This window comes from Bufo bufo, chromosome 1 (genome assembly GCF_905171765.1).
Source record: "Bufo bufo chromosome 1, aBufBuf1.1, whole genome shotgun sequence".
NCBI classification, from domain to species: Eukaryota; Metazoa; Chordata; class Amphibia; order Anura; family Bufonidae; genus Bufo; species Bufo bufo.
In genome coordinates, this window is record NC_053389.1 from 427,296,743 (window position 1) to 427,317,939 (window position 21,197).

A 21,197-nucleotide genomic window follows, 5' to 3' on the forward strand; every position below is an offset into this window, starting at 1 on the left:
TTTTATTGTATTTTATGTCTTTTTGCAACCATGTGCTCAATGGAGTCTGCCTCTATCCCTGGATATAATTTGATTATTTCCCATTGTCTCCAGGAAAGAGGGCTCTGTAAAACTGGTTTGAGCCAGATAGCCATGTGCCAGCCAGGGCCCAAAAGATATTTTACTAACTTTTGAACCCCTGGTCTGATTCATGCCATTTTTTAATATGTTGTTCCCCTGAATGGATTGATTGCGAATATGTAATTTTTATGTGAATGCGATGTATGGTTTTAGAGTTATGAAAGTTGGGTAGAAAGTATGTTTAACTGTATGTATAATTGAGTCTCCTCTCAGGATAAGGGGAGGGAATATGCTGGGTGTGTTTCTATTGTCCCATTGTGTGTTTAAAATGGTGATGTCTGTTCTGTTGTCCTCACATGTGTATTGGCGATCTCCTTTTGTCCTCAGAGATAATTGGATTGCTCTTCAGGTTGTCTGGACAGAGAGGAGGAAACCATGATGCATTGTGGGGATATGTTGTCCTATGTTACAGTCTTCATTCTGGTCCTCTGGGGGCGTGAACGATTGGTTGCTGTAGTTACATTGTATGTCTTGTAATATACTGATTGGTTGTATTTCAAACCCCTGTGGGCAGTACTATGTTTGTTTTTTGTGAATAAAAGAGGCTGTACTTCAAGTACAGTCAGACCACTGCTTGACCCTCAAAACGGAGCCTTGTCTCGTTATTGGGGGGATTCACTGTATGCTGTTAGAAGACCGATTGCCAGGATTGTATGCTTTTCCTGTTCGTCTGCTAGCAGCTATTCGTGAGGTTCCAGTTTGGAGTGCTACTTTGTATCCAGTTCGGGAGTTTGGTGTATCCTGCAGTAGCTGTGCCTGTCTCTCAGAAAGGGGCTTATCGCCTAAACGGATTTTAACCCCTTGTCTGCTGAAACGGTCCGTTACAATATATATATATAATTTTATTTTATTTTTATAGTTATAGTTTATATTCCATAGACGGGTTGTAACATGTGCACATTTTATGAATGATCTTTCGATTTAGGAATAGCTTTTACTAAAGGGCAAAATTCATAGTCCAAGATTTTTGGAGCACTACTCTTGTTAGTAAAAGTTCCTAAAGTCATATCTGGTGTATGAAGGACTTTATGGCATATTGTAATATATCACATATAGAGTTGAGGAAATTAAGCTTCAAATCATAGATCTGAAGTCAATTTGTAAAAAAAAAACTTTGTTTATAATGCTGTTTCTGTTACAGCATTAAAATATATGTGCTCCATACAGACTTCGGCAGGGGCGGACTGACCGGTCGGGCACTTCGCGCATGGTCCGAGGGCCCGGGCGGGATGGGGGCCCGCCGCAGAATAACATTATGTGTTAATGTTATCCCCCAGGGCTCCATTTGCGACTAGAGCCGCGCCGCAGCTCTGAATACAGCGGCGGGCACAGACAGAAGCTGAACTATCACTTCTTATCAGCAGCGCAGTGGAAGAGTCTCTCCCTCCCCCTGTGCTGCTGCCGCGGCCAATAAGAAGAGGGACAGGGGGAGGGGCTGTGGCCACTGCGCCACCAATGAAGATAACTGAGCTGTTAATACCGTACAAATACAGGAGGCGGGTGCCGGAATCAAAAAGCGGCACCCGACCTCTATGACAGGGAGCGGCACCTGAGGGGTTAACTGCCGCTGATCGCACCTCCCTGTCATAGAAGTCGGGTGCTGGCTATTTTATTCCGGCACCCGCCTCCTGTATTTGTATTAACAGCTCAGTTATCTTCATTGGTGGCGCAGTGCGCCCCCCCCCCCCCAGTATAATAAACATTGAGTGCGGCGCCCCCCACCCCAGTATAATAAACATTGAGTGCGGCGCCCCCCCCCAGTATAATAAACATTGAGTGCGCCCCCCCCCCCGTATAATAAACATTGGTGGCGCAGTGGGCAGTGCCAATGAGGGTTAAAATAAATAAATAAAAATTAACTCACCTCCTCCAATTGATCGCGCAGCTGCCGGTCTCCTGTTCTTTCTTCAGGACCTGTGGTGACGTCACTGAGCTCCATCACATGGTCCATTACCATGGTGATGGATCATGTGATGTATCATGTGATGAGCACAGTGATGTCACCGCAGGTCCTTTGACAGGCTGCTACGCGATCAATTGGAGGAGGTGAGTTAATTTTTATTTATTTATTTTAACCCTCATTGGCACTGCCCACTGCGCCACCAATGTTTATTATAGGGGGGGGCGCACTCAATGTTTATTATACTGGGGGGGGCGCCGCACTCAATGTTTATTATACTGGGGGGGGGGCGCGCACTCAATATTTTTATTTATTTTTTTAACCCTCATTGGCACTGCCCACCAATGTTTATATATTTATTATACTAGGGAGGGGGGCGCACTGTGCCACCAATGTTTATATGTTTATTATACTAGGGAGGGGGGCGCACTGCGCCACCAACGTTTATATGTTTATTATACTAGGGAGGGGGGGCGCACTGCGCCACCAATGTTTATATGTTTATTATGCTAGGGAGGGGGGGCGCACTGCGCCACCAATGTTTATTATGTTGGGGGGGACGCACTGTGCCACCAATGTTTATATGTTTATTATACTAGGGAGGGGGGGCGCACTGCGCCACCAATGTTTATTATGTTGGGGGGGGACGCACTGCGCCACTAATGTTTATATGTTTATTATACTAGGGAGGGGGGGCGCACTGCGCCACCAATGTTTATTATGTTGGGGGGGACACACTGCGCCACCAATGCTTATTATACTGGGGTGTTGGGGGGGCGCACTGCGCCACCAATGTTTATATGTTTATTATACTAGGGAGGGGGGGCGCACTGCGCCACCAATGTTTATTACGTTGGGGGGGGCGCACTGTGCCACCAATGTTTATTATACTGGGGTGCTGGGGGGGGGGCGCACTGCGCCACCAATGTTTATATGTTTATTATACTAGGGGGGGGTGCACTGCGCCACCAATGTTTATTATGTTGGGGGGGGACGCACTGCGCCACCAATATTTACTATACTGGGGTGTTGGGGGGGCGCACTGCGCCACCAATGTTTACTATACTGGGGTGTTGGGGGGGCGCACTGCGCCACCAATGTTTATTATATTGACCTTCTACTACGCATTCTGCATTAAAGAATGCTATTATTTTCCCTTATAACCATGTTGTTATAAGGGAAAGTAATACAGTGAATAGACTTTCATCCTAGCAACCATGTGTGAAAATCGCACGGTTCAACCGGAAGGATGGATCCGGCATTCCGGTATTTTGAATGCCGGATACAGCACTAATACATTCCTATGGGGAAAAATGCTGAATCCGGCATTCAGGCAAATCTTTAGTTTTTTTCGCCAGAGATAAAACCGTAGAATGCTGCGGTTTTATCTTTTGCCTGATCAGTCAAAAAGACTGACCTGAAGACATCTTTTCCGGTATAGAGCCCCTGTGACGGAACTCTATGCCGGAAATGAAAAACGCTAGTGTGAAAGTACAATAAAATATTAAAGAGGACCTTTCACCTGTATAAACTATGTGAACTGAGTATGCTGCCATATAGAGCGGCGCCCGGGGATCTCACTGCACCTACTATTATCCCCGGGGCGCCGCTCCGTTCTCCCGTTATAGGCTCCGGTACCTTTGCTTTTTAAGTTATAGTAGGCGGGTCTTCCCTTGTCCTGTGGGCGTCTCCTTCTCTTAGGCTGCAGCGCTGGCCAATCGCAGCGCACAGCTCACAGCCTGAGAGGTTTTTTTCTCCCAGGCTGTGAGCTGTGCGCTGCGATTGGCCAGCGCTGCAGCCTAGGAGAAGGAGACGCCCACAGGACAAGGGAAGACCCGCCTACTATAACTTAAAAAGCAAAGGTACCGGAGCCTATAACGGGAGAACGGAGCGGCGCCCGGGGATAATAGTAGGTGCAGTGAGATCCCCGGGCGCCGCTCTATATGGCAGCATACTCAGTTCACATAGTTTATACAGGTGAAAGGTCATCTTTAAGTTTAAATCCCCCCTTTCCCAATTTTACATATAAAATATATAAACAATAAATAAACATATTACATAGCGCTGTGTCCGAAAAGTCCAAACTATTAAATTATTAAAAAATATCTCCTATGCGGTGAGCATTCGCCATTTTTAGTCACCTTGTCACCCCAAAAAATAGGATAGGACTGTTCTATTATGGGCCGAATGTTTCATAAAATGCACGCAGCTTTTTTTGGTGTTTTTTTGCACGGTATTGAGTATCGCAATACTTTTTTATGGTGACGAAAGCGAATCAAAACTTTGGTATCAAAACAACCCTACGCCAATCTGATCGGCGTAGCGTTGTCACGATACCAAATTTTGATTCAGTTTTGATTTGGCGACTAAAAATTTAATTTGGCTCCTAAATTTTTCAGTTCAGGAGCCAATGGCTACTAGGTATTTTTTTTAGTCTGGAGCACTGTGCCCAGCACCCCGATTCCGAATGTTATGCTGGCCTGGTAATGGCAGCGGGGCCCGGTGCAGTCACTGTATTCTATTACACCGGGCCCCGCTCACTGTAATACTAATATTCATATGTGAACAACTTGAAATCCTCTGCGATCCTCTCCCTCTGAGCTCTCTGTACTCACAAACTCAGTAGCAGGCCGGGCGGCAGCGCAACTCACTGACGTCACGAGGATCGCAGAGGATTTCAAGTTGTTCACATATGAATATTAGTATTACAGTGAGCGGGGCCCGGTGTAATAGAATACAGTGACTGCACCGGGCCCTGCTGCCATTACAACACCAGATGCCGGCCCCCAGACCCTGTATTGGGGGTCATTCACTCACAGCGACACTGTTATGGGGGGATCTGTGGATGACACATATATAGCATAAGGTGCTATATACAGTCAGGTCCATAAATATTGGGACATCGACACAATTCTAACATTTTTGGCTCTATACACCACCACAATGGATTTGAAATGAAACGAACAAGATGTGCTTTAACTGCAGGCTGTCAGCTTTAATTTGAGGGTATTTACATCCAAATCAGGTGAACGGTGTAGGAATTACAACAGTTTGCATATGTGCCTTCCACTTGTTAAGGAACCAAAAGTAATGGGACAGAATAATAATCATAAATCAAACTTTCACTTTTTAATACTTGGTTGCAAATCCTTTGCAGTCAATTACAGCCTAAAGTCTGGAACGCATAGACATCACCAGACGCTGGGTTTCATCCCTGGTGATGCTCTGCCAGGCCTCTACTGTAACTGTCTTCAGTTCCTGCTTGTTCTTGGGGCATTTTCCTTCAGTTTTGTCTTCAGCAAGTGAAATGCATGCTCAATCGGATTCAGGTCAGGTCATTAACTTGGCCATTGCATAACATTCCACTTCTTTCCCTTAAAAAACTCTTTGGTTGCTTTTGCAGTATGCTTTGGGTCATTGTCCATCTGCACTATGAAGCGCCGTCCAATGAGTTCTGAAGCATTTGGCTGAATATGAGCAGATAATATTGCCCGAAACACTTCAGAATTCATGCTGCTGCTTTTGTCAGCAGTCACATCATCAATAAATACAAGAGAACCAGTTCCATCGGCAGCCAAACATGCCCACGCCATGACACTACCACCACCATGCTTCACTCATGAGGTGGTATGCTTAGGATCATGAGCAGTTCCTTTTCTTCTCCATACTCTTCTCTTCCCATCACTCTGGTACAAGTTGATCTTGGTCTCATCTGTCCATAGGATGTTGTTCCAGAACTGTGAAGGCTTTTTTAGATGTCGTTTGGCAAACTCTAATCTGGCCTTCCTGTTTTTGAGGCTCACCAATGGTTTACATATTGTGGTGAACCCTCTGTATTCACTCTGGTGAAGTCTTCTCTTGATTGTTGACTTTGAAACACATACACCTACCTCCTGGAGAGTGTTCTTGATCTGGCCAACTGTTGTGAAGGGTGTTTTCTTCACCAGGGAAAGAATTCTTCGGTCATCCACCACAGTTGTTTTCTGTGGTCTTCCGGGTCTTTTGGTGTTGCTGAGCTCACCGGTGCGTTCCTTCATTTTAAGAATGTTCCCAACAGTTTTGTTGGCCTTGCCTAATGTTTTTTCCTATCTCTCTTATGTTTTTTTTTTTTTTTCAGCCTAATGATGGCTTGCTTCACTGATAGTGACAGCTCTTTGGATTTCAGCTTGAGAGTTGACAGCAACAGATTCCAAATGCAAATAGCACACTTGAAATGAACTCTGGACCTTTTATCTGCTCATTGTAATCAAAAATTTTAGAATTGTGTTGATGTCCCAATATTTATGGACCTGACTGTATGTGTCACCCACAGATCCCCCCCCACAACAGTGCCATCCACAGCGCCCCCACAACAGTGCCATCCGCAGAGCCCCCACAACAGTGCCATCCGCAGAGCCCCCACAACAGTGCCATCCACAGAGCCCCCACAACAGTGCCATCCACAGAGCCCCCATAACAGTGCCATCCACAGAGCCCCCATAACAGTGCCATCCACAGAGCCCCCATAACACCTTTTGGTTCAAAATATTTTTTAATTTGGCTATTCCCCACCCCTCTTGTAATTGTTCCGCTACTTGTGGGCTGTGCGGGAATGAGTTCAGTCACTTTGGTGCGCAATCCCGTCCTGCAGCGCATGATCCCTCAAGACCCGCCGCTGTAGGTCACGGGTCTCGTGGGATCACGCGCCGCAGGATGGGATTGCGCACCGAAGTGACTAAACTCATGCCCATGTAGCCCGCAAGTAGCGGATCAGTGGAACAAGTACAAGGTGGGTGGAGGGATGATCTGTGGGGTTGCTCAGACGGCTAGGCCCTTCACAGTAGTTATTAACCCCTTTCAGCAGTCCCCCATTCACTGAAGGAGGGACTGCTGAAAGGGGTTAATAACTACTGTAAAGGGCCTCCCCCCCTTTCACAGTAGTTATGCCCAGATATGTGCCCCCTTCACAGTAGTTATGCCCACACTGCTTCTAACAGAGGCTCACTAATGGACGCTGAGATTAGATCACCCCATATGAGAGCATTGAATCAATGCTTTCCTATGGGGAAAAATCTGACCCTGGAGGTCATCATGCAGAGTGTGAGGACGTCCAACGTCAGATACCAGACCTTCGGTCTGTTTTACTCCAGGAAGCCCTCAGGTGGCTGCCAGCCACTAGAGGCCGACTTATTGCTGGAACGTAAACAATGCAGTTTCTCTAGAACATTGCAGCTCGATTTGCAAAAGGGACACTGTACACAGACCACATCAATGAGCTGAAGTGGTCTGGGTGCCTTTTGTGTCGCTTTAACTTTGAAATCTTATTAAAGATTGTGTAGGGTGTGGCTGGAGGCGGGACATGAAGGCGGGACAAGGGTGGGGCTTGCAGCAGAACATGGGTGGGGCCTGTAAGGGGGCCCTTGATTTATTTTGCCCGGGGGCCCTGAGGGTTCTCAGTCCGCCCCTGGACTTCGGTAAATGACTTCAGTATTCTTATCTGCTTATTTTAAAACATTTTAAAATAGGAATCCGAACTCAGCTCTGGTACTGAGGTACCTCGGTACCAAAACTGACTTTGGATTTCTATTTTAAAATGTTTACAAAGCTGTTTTTGAAGCTACAACCAAACAGATAAAAAAAAAAAAAAGGAGTATCTGTCCTTTACACCCTTAACACTGCATAAAAAAAGCCTGAACAAATCCCTAATGCGTACAGGCACCCTAACTGGGATTTTGCTAATGAACGACAGCTTCTAGGTGATTTTCAATTATACCAATATGGCACACCAAATCCACAGCTGTTAGTACATTTAGTGCATCATTTGCACCATGTTAACCATAACTTTCTTCTCTAAAAGTGTTTCTCTAAAAGTGTTTGTGGTATCGTACATTTGATAAACGCTGTGTGCTTAGAGCTTATACTGAGGCACATAAAGTCCTGGCACACTTGTATGCCATTATATGGGGTGAATAGCTCTGTAATATGGCAGATAAAGACACATTAGAGGCACATTGAGGTACAAGATGGCCCCATGTTGTCACTCTGTACAACTACGGTAGGATGTTGGAGCAATAGAATGTGTGCATGACAGAACAGTTTAGCATGTTACTTGCACCACTTTTATAAATGGATGTTACTCCGATATTAATTGTTTTCTTTTATTTTCAGGTATACAGTTTTATATAATGGACATCATCAGGAGAATGAGCAACTTCCAATCCACAATGACCCAGAGTCACAAGAATCCTGTTTATAGCCAACTCCTAAGATCCAATGCGTGGATACAAAATCAAAAGCCACACATGGCACAAAAGAGCTGCTTGCAATAGGCAGCAGAGAAATCACTGCACACTACTGGAGTCCTCCTGGCACATTGGACGGAGACCTTCTGGTACATTGGAAGGAGACCATTCACATAGTCACTATATGGATTTCTATTTCAGTGGTCACCAGTTCATAAGTTTAGACTTTAATGACCCTAAAGCATTGCAAATCAGGTGTACCTGAAATCCTAAAGAAAAAGCAACCAAAGACTGGATTAGCATGGCAAGCTTTGTGTGTATACAGTATGAGTGTATGTAAACATGTCCTAGTACACATGCATACATATATACTGCCCCCTGTGCCTAACTGATGATTTGAACATGCAGTATTTGCGTAGAGATCATTGATGAAACTAGACTAAGAACATTGGTAACAGTACATCATATGACGTATCTGCATGTATGGTTATGTTCAAAGGAACATGATCTATGTTCATGTAGTTGAGGCACATCCCTCTCATGTAATCTTGTATTGCTTCGCTGCCCAGCAGCCTTGTAAAAACCAAAGGATCTTCCAGGAGCTTTGGTGTTTTGTTGTTGTTTTGCCATCAACTAATAGATGTCTTATGAAGGTCAGCTTAACATGCACAATATAATGTTGCTGCTAATTGTAAAATGTGTGGGAGACTTGGACTCTGTACCGGTATCTGGTCAGGTATAAATGTTTTGCCCATGTTATAGTAATTCTGTCCAATACAGGGACATGACAAAAAAAGAGTACCTGTGTGGTCAATGTTAAAACATTTTCAGCACTATTTTAGCCTTATCATTAAATTATATAACATAATCAATATGGAGTCAACACCTTTTTTAAGAAAACCCAATGAAAAACGAAGCTAATATTGTATTTATGAAGCAACAGACAATGCAGATCAACTTCTCTTGCTTATTTCAGCATAGTATCTTCTGTGACCATTTCCATTTGCTTTGTATCATACTTACAGTAGTTCTACTTACTTTAAAAAGCTGCATACTGGTAAAACAAAGTTTAACCTTACTTATCTTTCAAATCCTCCATCAGACAGTTCCATTGTCCACGCCAATCTGTGTTGATTGGAGCACATTGTCATACCTGATATGATTGCATCAGCAAACTTTGGCCAAAACAGTAATGTGCCATCCATAGTGACATCAAACCTAGCCAGTAATTGGCTGCCTCAGTATAATCACGTGTTGAGTACAAAAACTCATTGCTGCGGGCAGATAAACCAAGTCCAGTGGAGGACCATGATACCTTTGGCGTGTAGATACATGACACTTTATTATTATTACTGATATGCAGCTTATACTATGGGGTTTGAACAGGTTGAAAAAACATTTTAACATTCCTTTTTAAACTTTTGGAAATAAAAGTGATAAAAGATCTAGCTAGTTCCTGAATTACTGCATTCATAATCTGGTGCTGAAATTATTAGGAGTCAGCCACGTAAAGCCATGCATACAACCTTCATTTGAAGTAACACAAAGGCAGTTTTCCACAAATATTACCGTGTGTGTTTCTGTTAATATATTTTTCATTAAAAAAACAAAGGTGAGAAAGGTTTGAGCATAACCCACCCCCCTATCCTCACCATTTCTATGTTGTCTGGAGGTTTCTTGTCTGTTTTTTCCCCATCTTTGGTAAATGTCCTCTGGTTTAGCATCCCAGATAATCCCTGCTGTATAGTGGTTTGTTGACTCTAGTCTCTAGATTGTGATTTAGAATCCTACTCCTTACTGTCTATGCTTCAATGCTTCGGATAGGCCCTAATGTCCAGCAGTTGTTGTACATCTTATGGTCATGGCCTGGTGTACTGAATACTTTTCTCCCTATTCGCTTTTCCTTCCTAATCAGAAAGGAAGCTTTATGTGCTCAGTGATGCATTAATCTCTGTCAGATAGAAGGATAATTCACCATTTGACAATATGGAAGTAATGCAGACATGGGCATTGTGATGTGCACCTAAAGTGAGAAGCTATCAGGGCCAAGGCTGATGCATTTTCTTACTGTTTATCCAAGCACTGCAGCTATGAATGAGCTAGTGAATCTCAGTCTTTGACACATCAGTACAATCCTTTTAATTGTCATGTTGCTAAAGTTACAGAATGCTATAAGAAAGCTGTGCTGCATTTAAATGAAAACATTCCGTTTTTTCTACTTCCAGGGGATTCCTGGACAGACAGAAATGCAATCAGCCATAAGATTTTTTTAAGACAATGGTTCCAGTAGATCAGGGATGGGGAACCTCCGGCCTGCGGGCCATATGCGGCCAGCGGGACCATTTCAGGTGGCCCCTGAGCCCCTGCCCGAACATATTGTAAAAAATGCTAATGACCACTTCCATTATGGAAGCTGTTATTAGCATGTGGGAGGCACAGGAAGGTGAGAACAGCACATTGCTAGCTGTACTCACCTTCCCTGTTGTTCTTCCGGCCCTACGCTGTGTCCTGACATGTACAGTAACAGGACATAGTGCACGTAGACGTGCACTATGACACGACGCTGTGCTCTGTCAGGTCACACTACAGCGCGTCAGGAAGAAGCTGGAGAGGTACGTTTATTTTTTTATTTATATTAAATGTCTGATCTGAGGTCTGATTGGGGCTGATCTGAGAGTGAGGAGGGTCTGATGGGGGTCCGATCTGAGGCTGAGGGGTCTGATGGGGGTTGATCTGAGGCTGGGGGGTCTGATGGAGGCTGATCTGAGGCTGGGGGGATCTGATCTGAGACTGGAGGTCTGATAGGGGTCTGATCTGAGGCTGGGTGGCTTATTGGGGATCTGATCTGAGGCTGGGGGGTCTGATCTAAGGCTGGGGGGTCTGATGGGGGTGTGATCTGAGGCTGGGAGTCTGATGGGGGTCTGATCTAAGGCTGGGGAGGGTCTGATGAGGGTCTGATCTAAAGCTGATGTAGGCTGGGGGGTCTGATAGGAGGCTGATTTGATGCTGATGGAGGTGGGGGGGCAGATCTGAGGCTGAGAAAGGGACAAAGGCAGGGCAAGGAGAGTGAAAGCTGGGTGAACCCCTCTCTGGACCCCCCCGGTTTTCGCTTGGCTGCCAATAATGCCAAATAAATAACTAAATATATAACATTCTCAACTTAAAAATTAGACTGCTATATGTGGTCAAAATGGTGCCTGTACTATTTGTATAGTGCAGGCGCCATTTTGTGCTGCAAAAATTCAGCGCTCTAGATTTTTTTTATTGAAGCGTAATTTCTGTAACTTACCCCTAAGTCACTTATATTTTTGACCATATATAGCATTTTTAAGTTGAGAATTTTGTATGGCCCCGAACGATGTTACAAATATCCAAATGGCCCTCGGCAGCAAAAAGGTTCCCCACACCTGCAGTAGATAATAACGTATCACCATACTATGTCATTACAACCTTCACCAGATAAAATGGAGGCTGAACACTTCCTAATTTGACTTTAACCGTAGGGTCACTGGCTAAAAAACTCAAGAATGAATAAAATAATAAAACAAAATAGTATGTTTCATCATTATACACTTAAGTCCTCAACATTGAAATTGTGAAAGCAAGAAGGATAAGCCGTAAGGTTATGAAAATCTAGGAATGATCAGATGATCACATTTTCAAGCACCTAGCTCCAATCTGTGGCATGTAGGAGGAGCATAAAATTTACAATGAATGCGACATTTTTTTAGCTACATGAAACCTCAGAAATCATCAAATCATCACAATAAGTCATAGGCTGATTGTGTTCTGCCTCCAGTTCATCAATGTGCCATATTTTGCCACTTGTCACAATCTGAGAGGGACAGAATGCTTGAACTGAGGGACCTTAGTTCATCACTTCCTCAGATCATTACATGCGCCTAGGACAAGATGTCAGCACTGTTCAATATTGTGTGTCCCGGTCGTTGGGAGAACAATGATGAACTGGAATAACAGCAAGAGGTGCACAGAGGCAAACCTTTGCATAAATAGATCATTTGATAAAGCAGAATGGCGCATAGTAATAAATTTTGTACTGCAAGTGAAATTGGACATCACATCTCAAGCCTAGGGCAGCAAACTGTGTGTACACAAACCATCAGAATGTGTTTGCACGATATTGGGCTACAACCCAGCCATTCGGCTACAGGTGTTCCATTGACCTCACATCACCGCTCTCAAAGGCTATCACGGTGCACAGCAAGGCAGCAGTCGCTGGAATGGGGATCTATCCTCTTCAGTCACTCTTTTGTCAAAGATGCAATGATCAGCAGAGATAGGAACGTCACATCGGTCCTACTTCCAGGATTATGCTGTGGGGTGGCAAAATGAATAGCAGCCAGACCCCTCTAGTCTTCAGGTACACTAACAGCTCGGCATTACATTGATTTTATTGTGGAGCCGTTTTTCAACAGAAAAAGGCCTGGCTGCCTGTTGCTCATACTTATGTGAGCAGCCTGCATGGGCTAAATGTGCTACCATTGCCTGCAGCGTCCCTGGATCTGGGCCTTCATTGGTTGGCAATTGCAAAGGGACCAACTAGCAGCAGATCATGATGATTTTCATGCCCAAGTGGCAGAACATTTCTCAGACAACCACCAGAAATTGGTGTAAATGATGACTGAAATCCATGCCAGCTATGAGCTTGAGTAGATTTCACTAACACAATTAATGGCATATTAAAGGGAATGTGTTAAAGGAAAATTACCTATTGTTTAAATCATATTTTTAAAAACATATCTTATATAAACACATTGGGGCACAATTATTGAGACCGTCTTAACAAAGCCCTAAGCTGGTGGTGGTCCCGCCGAACTTATGAAGAGGCGCAGGCCTCTCCATAACTTTGTCGCATCCAACACCAGTTCTAAATGTAAGAGAGCTTCCTTGCTGTCTTACATTAAGACCTTTTTCGATGCCTGAAACAGGCCTAGAAAACTGCTGGCCCGTCCCCTTCCCCACCCATGCCACCCCCACTTATTTAGACCTGGTTAGGGCAAAGCCGCAGATTGCAGCGCAACTAGCTGTTGCTCCGCAATCTGCGCTTGAAATATGCCTAATTTAGGTGTATTTTGGAATGATAAATGACCCACATTGTTTAGAATATTTGGTGAGTTCTTTTAGTATTTCAATGTCACTATCTACAGGTGAAACTCGAAAAATAAAATATCGTGCAAAAGGTCATTTATTTCAGTAATGCTTAAAAGTTGAAACTAATACATGAGATAGACTCATTACATTCAAAGCAAGATATTTCAAGCCTTTATTTGTTATAATTTGGATGATTATGGCTTACAGCCTATGAAAACCCCAAAGGAACAATCTCAGAAAATTAGAATATTGTGAAAAGGTTCAATATTCTAGGCTCAAAGTGTCACACTCTAGTCAGTTAATTAATCCATAACACCTGCAAAGGGTTCCTAAGCCTTTAAATTGTCTCTCAGTCTGGTTCAGTAGGAATCACAATCATTGGAAAGAATGCTGACCTGACAGTTGTGCGAAAACCATCATTGACACCCTCCATAAGGAGGGAAAGCCTCAAAAGGTAATTGCAAAAGAAGTTGGATGTTCCCAAAGTGCTGTATCAAAGAACATTAATAGAAAGTTATGTGGAAGGGACAAGTGTGGAAGAAAAAGGTGCACAAGCAGCAGGGATGACTGCAGCCTGGAGAGGATTGTCAGGAAAAGGCCATTCAAAAGTGTTGGGGACTTTCACAAGGAGTTGACTGAGGCTGGAGTTAGTGCATCAAGAGCCACCACACACAGACGGATCCTGGACATGGGCTTCAAATGTCGTATTCCTCTTGTCAAGCCTCTCCTGAACAACAAACAACGTCAGCAGCGTCTTACCTGGGTTAAAGAAAAAAAGAACTGGTCTGTTGCTCAGTGGTCCAAAGTCCTCTTTTCTAATGAGAGCAACTTTTGCATCTCATTTGGAAACCAAGGACCCAGAGTCTGGAGGAAAAATGGAGAGGCACACAATGCAAGATGCTTGAAGTCCAGTGTGAAGTTTCCACAGTCTGTGTTGATTTGGGGAGCCATGTCATCTGCTGGTGTTGATCCACTGTGCTTCATTGAGTCCAGAGTCAACGAATCCGAGCTTTATGGAGATGATGACTTCATTTTCCAGCAGGACTTGGCACCTGCCCACACTGCCAAAAGTACCAAAATCTGTTTCAATGACCATGGGATTACTGTGCTTGATTAGCCAGCAAACTTGCCTGACCGGAACCCCATATAGAATCTATGGGGCATTGCCAAGAGAAAGATGAGAGACATGAGACTGAACGAAGAGCTGAAGGCTGCTATTGAAGCATCCTGGTCTTTCATAACACCTCAGCAGTGCCATAGGCTGATAGCATCCATGCCATGCTGCATTGAGGCAGTAATTGATGCAAAAGGGGCCCAAACCAAGTACTGAGTACATATGCATGATTATACTTTTCAGAGGACCTACATTTTTCTATTTAAAATCCTTTTTTTTAATTGATTTCATGTAATGTTCTAATTTTCTGAGATTGTGAATTTGGGGTTTTCATAGGCTGTAATCCATAATCATCCAAATTATAACAAATGAAGGCTTGAAATATCTCACTTTGCAAGTAATGAGTCTAACTCATATATTAGTTTCACTTTTTAAGTTGCATTACTGAAATAAATGAACTTTTGCATGATATTCTAATTTTTCAAGTTTCACCTGTATATTACAAATTGTATCATCCTGCAATTTTCACACCAGCCACTAGGCCTAAAATATTTTAAGACTTCCTGTTTTTTTAGATCAGCGACATGGGTCATAGACAAAAAGGACAGGAGTTGACCCCATTGACTTCTGTGGGAGAATTTTCTAGGCATGCTCTGTGACCTGTATAGAGGTCAGGAAAGAGCTAAAAAGCTGTGATATCTCCTATTGTGAATGGTGGATCCTGTCCTATCTATATATAGGTGTTACTTGTCATTGTATTTGTACATATTTTTATATATAGATAGTGACAAGAAACAAAAATCAAAAATTCTAAAAAATATGTTTATCATAAAAATGGGATTTAAACAATAGGTAATTTTCTGATGACACATTCCCTTTAATTGTACATGGATAAAAGTGCAACATTATCTTAGCTTTCAATGCACAGCAAAAAGATTCAATTGTAATGTATACATTTAAATCTATGCTTTTGAGTTCAGTTGTACACAGGGCCATCTTATCAGTGACATATAGCTACACTATATGGACAAATGTATTGGGACACCTACATGTCATCCCTACATTCTAAGTCCATTGCCATTAATTTGGAATGCCCTACCCCCACCCCCTTCCGTTCGCAGCTAAAAATATCTTCCTCTCTTCTGGGAGATATTTTGGAGGGTGTCTGTGTGAACTTTGCTCATTCATCCAAAAGAGTGTTTGTGAGATCAGACACTGATGTTGGATGAAGATGCCTGCTTCACATTCTCCATTCTAGTTCATCCCAAAGGACTCTGATGGGATTGAGGTTAGGGCTCTGTGTGGTCCAGTCAAGTTCTACCACTCCAAACTCACCCAACCATGTCTCTATGGACCTTGCTTTGTGCACTGGGGCACAGTCATGCTGGAACAGAAAAGGGCCTTCCACAAACTTTTCCAACAAATTTGGAAGCATACAGTTGATCAAAATGCATTAAGGTTTCCCTTCACTGGGGCCTAGGGGCCTAGGCCAACTCCTGAAAAACATCCACATACATAGCATTATTCATCCTCCACCAACTTTACAGTTGGTACAATGCAGTCCGGCAGGTAATGTTCTCCTGGAAATTTTCCAAACCCAGACTGGTCCATAAGACTGACAGATAGAGAAGCATGATTTGTAACTCTACAGAACATATTTCCGCTGCCCTAGAGTTCAGTGATGGCATGCTGCACACCACTCCATCAGACACCTGGCATTTTGCTTGGTGATGTAAGGCTTGCATGTACTTGCTTTGACATGGAAACCCATGCCATGAAGCTTCTGGTGCACAGTTTTGTACTGATATTAATACCAGAGGAGGTTTGAAGCTTTGCAGTTATTGAGTCAGCAGAGCATTGGGGACTTTTATGCACTATGCACCTCAGCACTCGGGGGAACCCGCTTAGTAATTTTACATGTTCTGTCACTTTGAGGTTGAGTGGCTGTGGTTCCTAAATGCTTCCACTTTGCAATAATAACACATATGATTGTGGAATATCAAGGAGAGAAGAAATTTCACAAATTGACTAACAACACTGTTACAACCTATTACAGTATCTCGCTGGACTATTTAGAATTAGCCATTTTTTCCACAAATGTTTGTAAAGGCAGACTGCATGGCTAGGTGCTGGATTATATTCACCTATGGCAATGGGACTGAGTGAGACACCTGAGTTCAATGATTAAGAGGTGCCTCCCAATACTTTTATACATATAGTGTATTTCTGTATAAACATTTGCACAGGGAATACTATCAATCACTGATAAGACAGTCCTGTGTACAACTGAACAACGAGTTGCTGCCCAGAAGCAATGGTTCTGCGTGGAGATGAGTAATTATCTTGGACTAAACGGTTCATTCCCGATCATTGATTGCTGTGTTGGCCTTTGTAAAGGGACCTTTAGTTTCATAATAATGTAAAGTCTAAAATAGATAACAGCAATGCCAGTAGGCCCTCATTTTCATCGTTAATGGAATTCAGAATGGATACTTGAGTAAGATTTGCTATACAGAAAGTTTTAGTACAAATCCTATCAATTTTACTTTACTCACAGGTCAATATTGTAAGTTAGCTTTGTGTATATCATGGATATATTTCTCTCTATGCACTTCTGGGAGTGTTTTGCATGAGCTGAAGCTAGGATACAGATGTTCCCATTTAATACCTACAGGAAATGCATCTGGCAGATTATCCATTGATATGGCATAGCCTTATGAATGAACATTAGAATGTGGATCCTTAAAGGGGTTGTCTCAGTTCAGCAAATAGCATTTATCATGTAGACAAAGTTAATACAAGGCACTCAGCAATGTATTGTGATTGTCCATATTGCTTCCTTTACTGGCTGGATTCATTTTTCCATCGCAGAATACACTGCTTGTGTCCAGAGGTTACATCCACCGCAGCAGCACAGATACGAGGTGAACAGGATCTTGTCACAGTGTAGGGGGAGGGGAGGAACATCAGAATGACAACAGAAGGAAAATGACCAGGAACTAGGCCTCAATGCTAGGGAAAGGGAAATGGTGACCAACTAAGCAAACCCTAAACCTAGCCCTGAGTCCTGTCAGTATGAATAGACCCTGAAGATGGGAATATTCATTCACCGGAAACCTAGGCCCTAGTAACCCTGAAAAGATCTAGGATTAGTGACAGGGTCTGAGACTACTGGTTCCTTCCCAGATAAACAAACCAGCATCTCTCTGAAGCCTAGTAAACAACAAGCAAATGGGAGCAACAAAATACCAAGCAGAGAATATCAACCGCATGGTATGAAGTGTGAGACTAAATAGAGGAGCAGTAATGACCACAAGCTACACCTGAGACAAGAGGTGTGGTCATTACCAACAACAACACTGCAACAAGTGAAAACAGATAGGCTGTCAGATGACCTAACGTGCAGCCAGTCTCTCAGATCTTCTAACCTCTGTCACAGGAGGGACCGTGACAGTACCCCCCTTCTACGGGTGACCTCCGGACACCCAGGACCGACCTTATACGGATGAGCCCTGTGAAAGCCTTTCACAAGGCGACTAGCATTAATGTCGGCCGCTGGAACCCACATTCTCTCCTCTGGACCGTAACCCTTCCAGTGATCGAGGTACTGAAGGGATCTACGGAGAATTCGTGAGTCTACTATCCTGGCGATTTGAAATTCAAGATTACTGTCCACCATGACAGGAGCGGGAGGCAAGGAGGACGGTTCAGCAGGTTCGACATATCTCTTCAGCAATGATTTGTGGAAAACATTATGAATTTTTAAAGCCTGCGGAAGTTCAAGACGAAAGGCTACCAGGTTAATAATGGCAGAGATCTTATATGGACCAATAAACCTAGGACCCAACTTCCAAGAAGGTACCTTCAACTTAATGTTTCTTGTGTACAGCCACACAGAATCACCCACTCTCAGGTCCGAAACACTCATACGTCTCTTGTCAGCCATCCGTTTATTCTTGTTCCCCCACTTTTTTTCAATTATTTTGAATTTTCCGCCAAGTAGATTACAGCGGAAAATCTTTCCTCTTCACGTATACCAGAAGTCTCAGTACCAGAAAATGTGCCAAACTGTGGATGGAACCCATATGCCCCAAAAAATGGCGACTTATCAGTGGACTCCTGCCTACGGTTATTTATGGCAAACTCGGCCAAAGACAAAAATGAAGACCACTCCTCCATATTCTCTGAGGCAAAACATCTCAAATAAGTCTCCAGATTCTGGTTAATGCGTTCAGTCTGTCCATTCGACTGAGGATGAAAGGCTGAAGAGAAGGACAATTGTACCCCCAGGCGAGTACAGAACGCCACATCAGAGGAAATACCATGTAGCTTCACGATATTATCGACAAACACTTGTGCAAGAGTTTTAGCATTAGGTAGACCTAAAAATGCTATAAAGTGTGACATCTTGCTAAAGCGATCAAGAACCCCCAGAATCACAGTTTGTCCTGAGGAATTCGGCAAATCTGTGATAAAGTCCATGGACAAATGAGTCCAAGGTCGGGACGGGATGGACAACGGAAGTAGAGATCCTGAAGACCGAGTATGTGTCACCTTAGCACGTGCACAAGTACCACAAGCTGACACATAGCCCTCAACACATTTACGCAACCTTGGCCACCAGAATCTATGAGAAAAATGAGATCGACCATGGATCTGCTCCCAGGGTGTCCTGTAAGAACTGTACAGTGATGTTCCTCGAACACCTTGTGTCATAATTCGGAAGGAACAAACAACTTCCCCGGAGGACAGGACACCGGTGCATCTTCCTTGGCCTCCCACACCTCTGCCTCAAGGTCAGGATAAAGGGCGGATATTACCACTCTTTTAGCCAATATCGGACCATGATCTTCCGAATCACTACCCCCCAGGAAAGCTATGCGACAAAGCTTCTGTCTTGACATTCTTAACCCAAGTGTGATAGGTGACAACAAAATTAAATCTGTTAAAAAACAATGACCATCTGGCCTGCCTTGGGTCCAGACGTTTAGACGACTCCAGGTAAGCCAGATTTTTGTGATCGATAATTACCGTAATAGGATGAATCACCCCTTCCAACCAATCAATGATGTCATTCCTCAAAAGCCAACTTAATGGCCAGCAACTCTTTTTTTTTCAGCAGTTGAGAGCTTCTTAGAGAAGAAAGTACATGGGCGCCATTTACTAGGTGAGGGGCCCTGCGACAAGACTTCTCCTACCCCTAGCTTGGATGCGTCAAATTCCAAAATGAATAGCTGTGACACAACCGGTTACACCAGAATAGGAGCAGAAGCAAAACATTCCTTCACCGCTGAAAAGGCTTATAATGCCTCATTAGACCAGACTGAGACATCCGTACCTTTCCTAGTCATGTCCGTTAAAGGTTTAACCACAGTCGAGTAGTTAAAAATTATTTTATGGTAGGAGTTGGTGAACCCCAAAAACCGCATAAGCACTTTCAGATTTATGGGTCGATCCCAGTCCAACACAGCATGGACCTTCTCTGGATCCATACAAAAACCTGTAGATGAGAGAAAGTAACCCAGGAATTGCACTTCCTAAACTGCTAATACACACTTTTCCAACGTAGCATACAATTTATTCTCTCTTAGGATCTGTAACACTTGTCTCACATGATCCTGTTGCGTCTCCATGTCAGGAGAATAAATTCGAATATCATCCAGATACACCACCACAAACCTGCCCTCCAGATGATGAAAGATGTCATTGATGAAATGTTGAAAAACCGCAGGGGCATTGGTTAACTCAAAAGGCATGACCATATTCTCAAAATGACCTTCAGGGGTATTAAAGGCCTTCTTCCATTCGCCCCCCTCCTTGATCCTTAGCAGATTATATGCCCCCCCCCCCCCCCCCCCAAATTCAACTTAGAGATCACCTTGGCACTGACAATCTGATTCAACAAATCCGGGATGAAAAGAAGGGGATAAGGATCACGGACAGTAATGCGATTAAGCTCACGGAAGTCCAAACATGGCCTAAGAGTTCCGTCCTTTTTCGTAACAAAGAAGAACCCTGTGTCCACTGGATGGTCTAATATGACCTTTAGCCAAGCTCTTGGTGATATATTCTTGCCTGGCTGCTCTTTCAGGTTCAGAAAGATTATACAACCGAGACTTGGGCAACCTAGCTCTGGGAACAAGGTTGACGGGGCAATCATACTCCCGATGTGGAGGTAACTCCTGGTTTCCACTTTCAGAGAATACATCAGAAAAATCTGAAATAAACGAAGGTACACCTTTAGTGGTTACAACAGAAAGCGATGTGCTAAGACAGTTGTCTATGCAATAATCACTCCAATCAATGGTAGGATTATGTTTGCTTAACCATGGTAACCCTAGCACCAAGGGAGCAGGCAGACCCTCCAGAACAAAACACGAAATGGATTCTTGATGAAAATCACCCACTTTTAAACGGATGTCCTGCACTATTTGTGACAAACATTTCTGTGTGAGTGGAGCAGAATCAATTGCAAACACCGAAATGTTTTTGTCTAATGCATTTGTTGTCAACTCATGCATACGGAAAAACTGACCATCAACTAGGTTAAGTCCTGCCCCACTGTCAATAAACACTTCAATTCCCAATGACTCAGGATATTTGTGAAACGCCAGCACGTCCTCCAGGCTCTCGGAGAGCCCTTGACAGAATTGACTACAGAGAGCTGGATCATTCCACTCCATATCCGTAGCCCATCTCCTAAATTCAGAGTAATAGGTCTCTGCAGAAT

At 43.6% G+C, this 21,197-nt stretch overlaps 1 protein-coding gene across 2 annotated transcripts in view; it reads left to right on the forward strand.

Moving 5' to 3' along the window:
- HTR4 (5-hydroxytryptamine receptor 4) overlaps positions 1 to 8,324 on the forward strand; it is a 707,781-nt gene extending 699,457 nt beyond the window's left edge. Inside the window, exon 7 of one of the 2 annotated variants that reach the window (XM_040406579.1) lies at positions 8,168 to 8,324. In XM_040406579.1, the coding sequence (XP_040262513.1) occupies positions 8,168 to 8,255 (88 nt within the window). In that variant the 3' untranslated portion in view covers positions 8,256 to 8,324. The remainder of the gene's footprint in view (positions 1 to 8,167) is intronic. The other variant, XM_040406590.1, reaches the window with a different exon arrangement.
- The last annotated feature ends 12,873 nt before the right edge of the window (positions 8,325 to 21,197 follow it).